Source organism: Merops nubicus, unplaced genomic scaffold, assembly GCF_000691845.1.
Source record: "Merops nubicus isolate BGI_N331 unplaced genomic scaffold, ASM69184v1 scaffold16946, whole genome shotgun sequence".
NCBI classification, from domain to species: Eukaryota; Metazoa; Chordata; class Aves; order Coraciiformes; family Meropidae; genus Merops; species Merops nubicus.
The window spans coordinates 25,030-35,766 of NW_008615765.1; the positions used below are offsets into that span (position 1 = coordinate 25,030).

A 10,737-nucleotide genomic window follows, 5' to 3' on the forward strand; every position below is an offset into this window, starting at 1 on the left:
GCAGGAATAAACTGCAGTGATCCTACAGAATTCCCAAAGCAGGGCTACACAGCAAGAATGTCCTACTAGAATTTTGAATTTAGAGTCCTGTTTTTCCTATGTAAGTTGAACAACACCATGAATGTTGAATATAACCCATCACATAGAAGTTCTCTGTATGTAAAAGACACCGTGGCACAGAAGGAAAGAAATGTCATTGGGGGGATGGTATTTTATCATCTTACTGGTCTCTAAATTCCAAAAGACTGTAGCATTCACTTACTTGACAGTCATCCTTCCCCTCCCACTCCTCCTGCTTTTTTTTTTTTACATTATCTCAAAAGACTCTTCTGGCTAGTATAGATACGAGTCCAGTGATCAGCAACAGAGGACAAATCTCATTAATCAAAAGAATGAGACAGAAAGAAGTGCCAGGAGTTTAGAGCTGCAACATGATCCCACGAAAAAAAATCTTTTATTCTATAAAAAAAACATTCTGGGGTTGCATGTTTAGACTTCTCATTTATTCTATGCCAACTATGGTTATTTTGAACTTGAAGAGTGCTATGCTGTCATCATTTGACAATGGGTACTTTCATTAGTAGCCACAAAAATATTTAACATAGCATGCAGAAGTTAAGCTACTTTTTTCCTCCACTATCAAACATCATAATCCAGTATTTGTACTAGTTGCAACCTGCCCAAATCCAATAACCTTCAAAGTGTCCTATTGGAATTTGTGCGATCTCAACACAGGTAGCAAGTGTCCAAGTGGGTAAAAAACCTAGATTTTAGTATTGCTCTGGTGACAGTATTTGAGGAAACACACAATCCATTTCACTCGAGGCTTTTCAGGTTTTCAAAATTACATTTGCTAGCTGTCATGTCAGGCATGGATCTTTTTCATGCCACAGCTGTTTGTCAGTACACAAACACACAGTAAAGTTTGAATAAAGTCAAGTAAACTTCTCTCTTAACCTAAACAGAAGGAAGAAAGGAGTGTCCACAACTCTAGGTTCACTTCCTCTGTGGAGTCACTGAATCAGGTTTGATAATTTATGAGGAGATAGGAGATCTAGCATTTTTTTTTTCCTTTAGTTCAACTCTTCTGAGATTAAGGTCTTGTTCAAGTGATCATATGACATCCTTGTCTTGATCTGCTATAAATTCTCCATTCCCTTTCAAATGAACACAAATATCCCTCACAATACTGTCTTTTAAAAATTATTGTTATTGTTACTCATCCCATGATGTGTCTAATAATTCTGTGGCTCTTCCCTTGCTTTAGGAATAGGCCACCAGTTCACACAGTGTTGTCACAAGATTCAGAGTGGCTAACCCCTTTCATCAGATCATAAACAACTAAGGATTCCCTCATCCCCCACAAAATATACACTGAATTGTAAGTAGATGTTTTTAAAAGGCTCATTAATACCTGCGAGAGAGATCAAAGATTTTAAAGTAAGCCAGATCTGTTCCCACAGCCAGGAAATTTCCACAGACATCCAAGAGACATGGATTCCCCTCTGCTTCAGAGAACACCAGCAGCTGTTTAACTGTGCCCTAAGAAGAAACATGTTACACCAAGTTTGTGTGTTCCAAGTTCCCTAATGGCTTAATGGTTGGACTTGATGATCTTAAAGGTCTCTTCCAACCTAAAGGATTCTATGATTCTATGATTATAAGTCTAAACAGAATAGAGTAATTTTGTTCACCAAGTTAAGTAAGTAATGGCTGAACTTCTATATTAGAGGAATCACTGCTAGCAAAGTGAGAGAAACTGCAGACACCCACACTAGCTCTACAAAAACAATCTATGTCTCAAGTCCAAAACTGGGTGCATAGCCTCAAAAAAAGTAAAAATTTAGAGATATCCTTCCGTAATAATTTCCTCTTCAATAATACATTTTTTTCCAACAAAGAGGGTTATGGAAATACAGGTTGCTGAAAGTCCTTTAATATACAACTGCAAAAATAAATATATTAATTAAATCAATCTTATTGTGAGGGATCCTACCCATTATTTGATACAATATTTATTTCTTAAATAAAGCTACGTATCACAGAACTCAAATAATTATATTTCTCTTTTTGGTCCTCACAGACTAGAAGAGGCCGCAAAGGCTGAGCAGAAGATTTTGCAGGAACACACAGAACGTGCAGGTGATACTTTTCATTATCTTATAAGAATAATTAGCATGTTGATTTTCCTGTCAGTGATATAAATATACATACTCAACCTGCACACTGTTCTGATCCTCTTAACGTCTGGCCCTTGGAGAATTCTGGTCTCTTTTACAAACACTCACTATGCAGTAGCATTCAAAGAGACAGACTTTTTAAAGAACACAAAATGTCAAAGATCTTTCTGCTGAAAATACTCACAATATTTTTTCTATGACAAAGGTAGAGTTCTTTGATTTACAAAACATCCACTTAACTTTCAGGCTGTAACACCAATCTTTGACAATAGTAAGGTGCATTTGTTGCTTCAGGGTTTCCTCAGCCCTTACCTGCCAGGTGCGGACCTGCACCCGGTACGGTTCCACTGTGTACAGATTTTCTCCATGCATGGACAGAACTGAAGAGTCACAAAGAAAAGAGCCTGGAACAATCACAAGAAAGCCAACATTGCAATAAACAGATTTTTTCTAAGGCAGGAAGGAAGGAAAAAAAGGAATCTTGACTTAAAGCATTCAATTTCCAGTATCTTGCATCAAACCCAGTTTCAATCTATCCATCTCTACTGATTCCCAAATTCCTTGTTGTTGAAGCCTCCTTCCATTCTGCCATGACAGCCAAAATCTTTTGCTTTTTTGTTTTTTTCACTTTGATTACAGTCCATCAGCTACCATGAACAAAGAGAACATAAAACCTTGAACGAAAGGAACCGCTGCAGCTCCAATCAGTGTTCTGAGTCCTACCTGCACTTCTGAAGGTATCTCCTGAATACTCAAAGACAGTAACTTGCTTCCCATTCCAGAATACTACAGCTTCCTAGACGAATCAAAAAAGCAAAAGAATATATACATTCAGTTTGTCTTGGAACCATACAGGAATTTATGCAACAACACAGCAACACCTTCCACACAACAGCCACCATTCACCAGTTCCTGTGTATAATGAGCTGGAAGGCTTTTGGTAAGCCAAAGTTCTCTGATAAGCACACAGAGAATTCCTGAGTTATTGTGCTATGTGGAAATCAGCTCCACCACAGCATCACTGCTAGCATCATAACAACACCTCCATCACACAATACACAGGATATCAAAGAAGGATTATATTAAACACTTAGAAAGTCTTTTCTCCACACACCCCACTAGGCAAAACATCACACAAATAAATGAAAACCCCAATTAACCTTTGTAGCAAAAACTCCATTAACATTCATGTCAACACGAAGGCTGTGTGTGGCTCCTGTGCTGAAGATGGTCACATTAAAGAGGCTGGGAGACACCTGTACCACGGCCACTTGCTGATGAAAATGAGATGACAGGGCCTGCTCGCGGAGGATCACCACGGAGATGGTGTTGTTCACTGCCAGCAGGTGTTTTTGGGAGCCCCACTGCACACCATGAGAAGAGAAAAAAAAAACAAAACACAACACAAAATTTCATCTAAGACCTCAGGCAAAATTTCTTCCCTATATCTAGTCTAAATCTCCATTAATCTTTGTCCTGTGACAAGAGGCCCTGCTAAAGTCTGTCCCCATCTTTCATATAAGGCCCCTTTAAGTACTGAAAGGCTGCAATAAGATCTCTCTGGAGCATTTTCTTCTCCAGGCAGAACACAGAATCATAGAATTGGAAGACACCTTTACAATCATTAAGTCCAACCACTGCCCCAGCACTGACAGGTCACTAGTAAAACATGTCCCTCAGCACCACATATACAGGACTTTTAAACCCCTCCAGGGATGGTGACCCCACCGCTGCCCTGGGCAGCCTCTTCCAGGGCTTGACAATCCTTTCAGTGAAGAAATTTCTCCTCATATCCAACCTAACCTGGCACGCCTTGAGGCCATTTCCTCTTGTCTTGCCACTTGTTCCTTGGGAGGAGAGACGAGCACCCACCTGGCTCCAACCTCCTGTCAGGGAGTTGTTGAGAGTGAGGTCTCTCCTGAGCCTCCTCTGCACCAGGCTAAACACCCCCAGGTCCCTCAGCCTCTCCTCACAAGGCTTGTGTTCTTGACTCTTCCCCAGCTTTGTTGCCCTTCTTTGGACATGCCCCAGCCTCTCAATGTACTCCTTGCAGTGAGGGACCTAAAACTGAACACAGTATTTGAGGTATGGCCTCCTCAGTGCTGAGTATGGGGGGACAAATGTCCTAGTCCTGCTGGCCACACTGTCTCTAATACATGCCAGGATACTGTTGCCCTTCTTGGCCACCTGGGCACCTGCTGGCTCATATTCAGTGGACTGTTGACCAACACCCTGTTTTGCCAGTTGTGTGGTCCAGCATAAAGGACATGGTCATCAGCAGAAAACAGACTTTACTATCCAATTCAAATGAATACAGAAAAGATCTGACACGATGGAGAACAGGGGGAGCAAACAGATCAATATATTCACTCACAGCAGAGGAAGGAGTAAGTCACACTGGATTCCGGTAATGGGGGAAGGAATAAACCAAGTCAAAAGTCCAATCACAACCACGTGGAAGTCCCTACAGTAACTGCCAAGGAGAAGCAGGGTCACACACATCACTCTTGTGCTGCTGCCAACACGGGGAGCTCTGGCTGCAGAGGACAGCCGGGAGCCCTGCCGGCAGTGAGGAACCCCACGCACTGCACCCACCCTCCTGCCCAGGGGTAAGCTCCAGAAACCCTAGGGACATTCCAAGTTGCTCAGGTCTCTTCTTCCCTCAAAGTTATTTGAAGCTTCATATTAATTTCCTGACATACTGATATATCTGTGGCTATACCTTTCCAACAACATTAATTTAAAAGTTGTGTTTGGAAATAATTTCATTTTATTCAAGAGCACAGTCTATGAAATAAAGCTATTTTGCACTGTTTGATTTGGGTTTTCTTTTTAATGGTGCTTAGTTACAACTAACTAGATACTATTATGCACAACAGACGAGCCAGAGTGCATTCCCCAATCCCCTTGCTTTTGAAGCCACCATAAGAGGTTGGTAAGAAGTCAGATGAAGACCCTGCTGCCCTTTGATCTCACCAGGGTACACGGCTTTCTGCTCTGGGGTTTGCATGGCACCATGGGGAAATGCTTTAATAGGAATTACCAAAGGATTTCACATGCAGCAACTCTTAAAAACTTTTACAAAACATTTTTTGGAAGCAGGGATTACAATAAAAAATAATCTAGACTTTCCATAATTAAAGACAACTTTATACCATGAGGTAAACCCCAGTAATTGTTGACAATCATTTGGCAGTGCTTTTGTTTACACTAACAACCACTGGGCGCGAGGTGCTATTTCTGGACAGCACTCCACATCCTGTTATCTGGAACATGCTTGAATGGTCAAGCTGACACAAACACCTCTGTCTCTTCCCTTCCTTCACCGTGTTAGCAGATGCATGATATGCTAATGTCACACACTACTTCCTTTGTCCTGGACCTTTTGTTACAGAAACATCTTCACAAAAGATCTGGGTTCTCCACTTTACTAGTACATACGTTTTAATGTTCTAAGTAGGACTCTGACCCAGACCCTCACTATATGCCAACCCAGAGCAAGCAAATGCCATTGTTTTTTAAGTATTTTAAATTCTTATGTGAAAACAGAATAAAACAAAGTGTAAGATTACTTTTTCTTGAAAGGATGTATGTTTGATTTGCACTCCTTCAAAAACATTACAGATATTGTTCTGACATGAAGCACAGCAATAGAATAATCTAAGTTGTAACAGGAATGCTAAAAAAAAAATTTGAAAAAACAATAGGGTATAACATATAAACAAAACAAGTGCTGAAGAACCTAAAAGCACAGGCTCTGCCTTTTAAAAGAACGGTGGTGGTCAGAGAAGCTGTTAATGTGAAACTTCTTAAATTTATGATTATAACATGCAGCATTTCTCTTTTGTATATGTCAAAATGCTAATAGGTACAGAATGACAGTGCTGGAGCTTACTGTGACAAATCAAAGTATTTCAAATAAATAAAAATGCTGAAACCTGGCACGTAACAGACAATGGGTTAAAAAAAAATTTATAATAGCATTGTCATAACTTTCAGTATTAAAAATACTGTAAATAGCAGTAGAAATGTTTTATAGCATTGGTTTTGAAAATTTGTGAGAAAACTCATCATCCACATCTAGTCTGCCACTGTCACACATGAAAATATTATCTAATAAAGAAAAAAACATTTTCTGACTAAAAAAGTAGCTGAAAACACCATTTTGTGTATGAAAATATAGCATCCCTTTCTAGATGGCATGACTTCTCACCAAAGAATATTTGGCTGTAAATGCATCCTCTTATTTTTGCAACTACCAGTAAGAGCAATCTTCACACTGAGAAAGTGACCAAAAAGAAGAAAATTATCTAGAAACAAAATCATGCATTTAGTCAGATTTTCTGGCTTGCTATTTTAATAAATTGATGTCAATGTGACATTTCTGACATTCCATCTTTTCCTGAAAATACTTCTGGGTGCTGAATCCAAAGAGTTTGTCAATGACATAAATAATAGAGAGATGTTTGGGTTTAAGGATGCCATAACTGCTAATTGTCCCAGACAGAGATGTATTGGCATTTCAGTGTATTACCTTGCTGAGCATTCCAGCCTCGCCTGTAATACTTACAAATACATAATATTTCTGCCCATTTCACTTTCAGTCGTTCCTCGATCCTGATGGCTTCTCCTCCTTCTGAAGGAGGAACAGCTTCTACTGCTGCACGTATCCGTGTGACAGTAACCACATAAATGTTTCACAAAGATGTTCTATTCATCTAACATTTGTGAAGTCCTACTAACTTGCAAGAAGCCTCTTTCTGCCTTACCTTTATCTGAGTCACATTTCCTTCAAGTTCTGTAGGTGCTTGGAGCTTCCACTTCTCTTTGCCCTCCAAAGCCCTCACGCTCTGGTCGGATCCTGCTGCTTTCCTCCACATAGCTATCCTCCCTTTGTTGGTGCCAGCTGCTAAGAGACCTGCCATTCACAAACCCTTTAGGCACTTCATATCTTAAACTTCAGAAAAACAAACACGTAAGTAGCAGGCAGCCTAGCTCTGGTTCTAAGGTATTGGAAGCCTTCATCTAGCAGCATCCATTTCTTTGCCTGCCTGCAAATCAGCATCAAAGTCCTGAAGTGAAGAAACTTTCTGGAGAAACAATGGGAGCAGTTTCATGTGAAACAAATGGGAGAAGGCTCATTTAGTAGGGTACCAGATGAAGTTACCTTTTAAATGTATCAGAAAATTATTTCATTTTAACCATTTATTTTTTAATACCTAGTTTTGTAGTCACCATGGGCAAGTCACCACTGAAAACCATCCTAGCAGACTCTGGGTATGCCTACACTGGCAAAGAAGGTGATGAACAGAAGTAGCTCTGTAGAAAACATCAGTTTTAAGGACCTGATGTCCACACTATACGTGTTTGATGAGTTCTACTTTGCTTTAGCTCTAGTGTGGGCTTGTAGACCATAACATGTTGGAGTGCCTTAGGTGTATTCCAGGAGTACTTGTACCAGTTTAGTGTCATCAGAGAGAATCCAGCTTGTGTGCCAGGAGACAGCTCCATGATGAGACAAAGTGAGGTGAGTGTCAAATTATCTCAGTGTACCTTCAAAAGCACACTCCTGATCTGAACTAAAACACTTCTGCACCACATGCTGTTACCGAAACCCTCAGTAACAAGACATATATACTGAAATGACTACAGGGCACTGAAGGCTGAAGTTTGACAAGGTTTAGAATCCAGAGATCACAGCTGCCATGTTATTTCTCACCTTTAGCACTGCAGTAAGAAACACAGTTAATACATTCTCCTCTCTCAAAGCCAAATTGCACATCTGGGCAGAGCACATAGTTCTCATCTCGGTCCAAATCCCAGAACCTAAGGCACACAAAACAAGAGTGTTAACAATGCTTTTCCTTCCAGGTGTCTTCTAAACACAGTCAATAGGATGCTGTACATGGCATTAATTTGCTATTTCTATAATGCCCAGATTATTAATTTTTTAAAATTAAATTGCCAACAGCTGCCTCTGGAATGTGAATTTCTTAACCACCTTCCTTTTCCTTTGACTTTTTACTCTACAATATGTTTGGTGATATTCTCCTATGAAGAAACGAGTCAGAATCAAACCCAGCTTTACAGAAAGAAAAAAAAAAAAGAGCTCTAGTTGCAATTTTCCTCCTTCCTACTTGTGCTTCATCCTCTATTTTAAGATTTTTCCCTGATTAACCAGGTAGTCCTTTGGATTCTAGATGTATTTTCTAAAACTAACACTGTCATCAAACATATTCCTTCCTGATACTTGGTCTTTATCACATTCTCTCAAAATGAGTAGATGATTTTGCTACTAGCAGATAGAGGCTCAGGAAAGTGAATTACTGATGTTAATGGAGCATCCTCCCCCCAGAAAAAGTTAGAGGAAACAGGTAGAATAAGTCAAAATAAAGACATGGGAAAAAAAAACACTGAATACCTTTTTTAAAAAGATGCAAAATTATAAAAGCTACAGAACATGGTATCATAGTAGCATGGCAAAGTGACATACTTGGTTTAAAGAATTAGGAAATTAAATACTTGTCTTATATTACAGTAACACAGAAATGCCCTGAAAGAAAAGCACTTTCTTTCCTGTTGCTGATGCTGTGACTATCCTAAGAGTCAGACAATAACAGTGGAAAGAACAGCAAAGTGGTTATCTTTTTCACACAAAAAACCCAAATAGATATACTTTCAGAAGAAATCGATAACAGCACTCAGAAAGAAAAGGTTTGTGACTGACAAAACAAAATAGACATACATAGAAACAAAGAAAGATGTGTAGAATTCATTTCTGTCCTCAAAGAAACAGATATTTCATTTCATTTCTCTATTTATTTTGACAAACAACATTAGAAAATATTGGGAGTTTTTTTCATTATTGGTTTTAAAAAAAAAAAAAAGTTCTGTAAAATATTCACTGCACTGCAGACCACAAACCTTTAGCTGGCACTTCTCATGGGCAGCCAGAGCAGTGTTAAAACAGGATTCTTACCTGAGGACCGTCTCGCCTAGTGCTGTTACAACAAGGCTGTGGTCTATTAAAATGATGTCTGCAGAATGACCTATCTTCCCACTCAGCTTCACCTGTTAACCATAAGTAAATAAACAAACTTTCTGAAGGTAGGAGGAACACACTGAAAGACAGTAAGCATGTGAATTGCTTAGTCTGGCTGAGAAGTTAACATATAAGAATAACTAGACCTGTCTGTCAGTTCAGACAGACCAGTAGATTCTCTCAGTGATAGGCATCAAGGATATGATGCATAAATTGCATAAGAGAAAACTTGCAGTGTGTTAATTAAGTACGTAGGGAGCAGTTTTTTCTCTTGTACTAGATCTTCTCTTAAACTTGATAAAGATTGCTTTAAAGTGTGGAATACCAAATCTTACTTGTAGTCATAAATAAGTAATAAGTAATAAGAAGTGGACATTCCTGTAATACACAAGTTCCCAGACTTTTTCACTCTTACATAAAAAGAAAAAAAATCTTAGAAAGGTGAAGGTTTGAGTTCCATCCCTCCAAGCAGTATTCTCCAACAGAACAGTATTTTATTTTAGCCAATGTGATTATAAATCCTGGATGAGGTCAGTTTGGCTTTTGTCCCTACACAATAATTTTTGGGTCACTACATTATTATCTGTGATTCTGTGACTTGTGGGTTGTTAGTTCTTAAAAGCTTCCTAACCCTTGCAGCCTTGAAGAACATTTTCACAACGTGAGAATTAGACCATCTTTCAGATTTGCAAAGACAGTGTCACTAAGAGGAGGTATTGCTCCTACTGTTCCAAAAGACAAGCCAGCTCCGAGTGACTGATGACAATAAAACCAAAGACAGAGATTATAAACTATTTATCCACAAGACATTTTATCAGATGCTTGACTATACTGGAATTTTGAATTCTTATCTAATTCACTAAGACAAGTGAAGTGTAAAAGGATTAACATAGGTTCAAAGTGAGGGATATTAAGAAAAAACAAGAAGGCAAGATGAAAATCACCTTTCCAAGTTCAGCAACACACCACTCTATTCCACTTTTAAATGAGTATACATTTACTCACTAAGGTGTTATCTGAGAAACAAAACAGAGAGCTGATTCATGTGTAACCAAAAAAGGGATAACCAAAAAGCCCTAACAAATATCTAAAAGATTAAACATTGAACCTTTACCCTGTAGTCTGACTCTTACCTTCATGCTCTCTTCTGCCTCTCCCTCAAGAGTAACTGCATGCAAGGACAACTGCAGGTTCTCTGTTATTACAACTAAAACATCTCTTTTCTCCATGAACAGAAGCTTTTGGACCGGACTGTCTGTCGACAATATATGCCTTGTCTTTCCTTTCTCATTCACATAATGCACAGAACCTGTAGTACATAGAAGCAAAGTATAGTTTTTAGTTAACAGTTTTTAGCTACAAAAATCGAAGTTGCTGCTTTCTACCTTAATAAAACATTCCTCAGGTGCTGAAAGGGTAAAAATAACCACAATTCTTTGGTATTCCTATTTGTCTCAGGATACAGACTATGGTAGCTGTGACAAGAGCAATAAACCAAAACTTACTCACTCTTTC

The 10,737-nt window shown here is 39.0% G+C and overlaps 1 protein-coding gene across 1 annotated transcript in view; it reads right to left on the bottom strand.

The window, feature by feature from the left end:
- The window catches only part of LOC103775195 (intraflagellar transport protein 140 homolog), a gene marked incomplete at its 5' end in the record, with an annotated part of 24,318 nt that overhangs the window by 9,102 nt on the left and 4,479 nt on the right, over nucleotides 1–10,737 (bottom strand). The window contains 8 exons of the mRNA XM_008942640.1: nucleotides 1,415–1,542; nucleotides 2,493–2,584; nucleotides 2,904–2,976; nucleotides 3,341–3,544; nucleotides 6,950–7,098; nucleotides 7,900–8,006; nucleotides 9,160–9,251; nucleotides 10,356–10,531. Of these exons, the coding sequence (XP_008940888.1) occupies nucleotides 1,415–1,542; nucleotides 2,493–2,584; nucleotides 2,904–2,976; nucleotides 3,341–3,544; nucleotides 6,950–7,098; nucleotides 7,900–8,006; nucleotides 9,160–9,251; nucleotides 10,356–10,531 (1,021 nt within the window). The remainder of the gene's footprint in view (nucleotides 1–1,414; nucleotides 1,543–2,492; nucleotides 2,585–2,903; nucleotides 2,977–3,340; nucleotides 3,545–6,949; nucleotides 7,099–7,899; nucleotides 8,007–9,159; nucleotides 9,252–10,355; nucleotides 10,532–10,737) is intronic.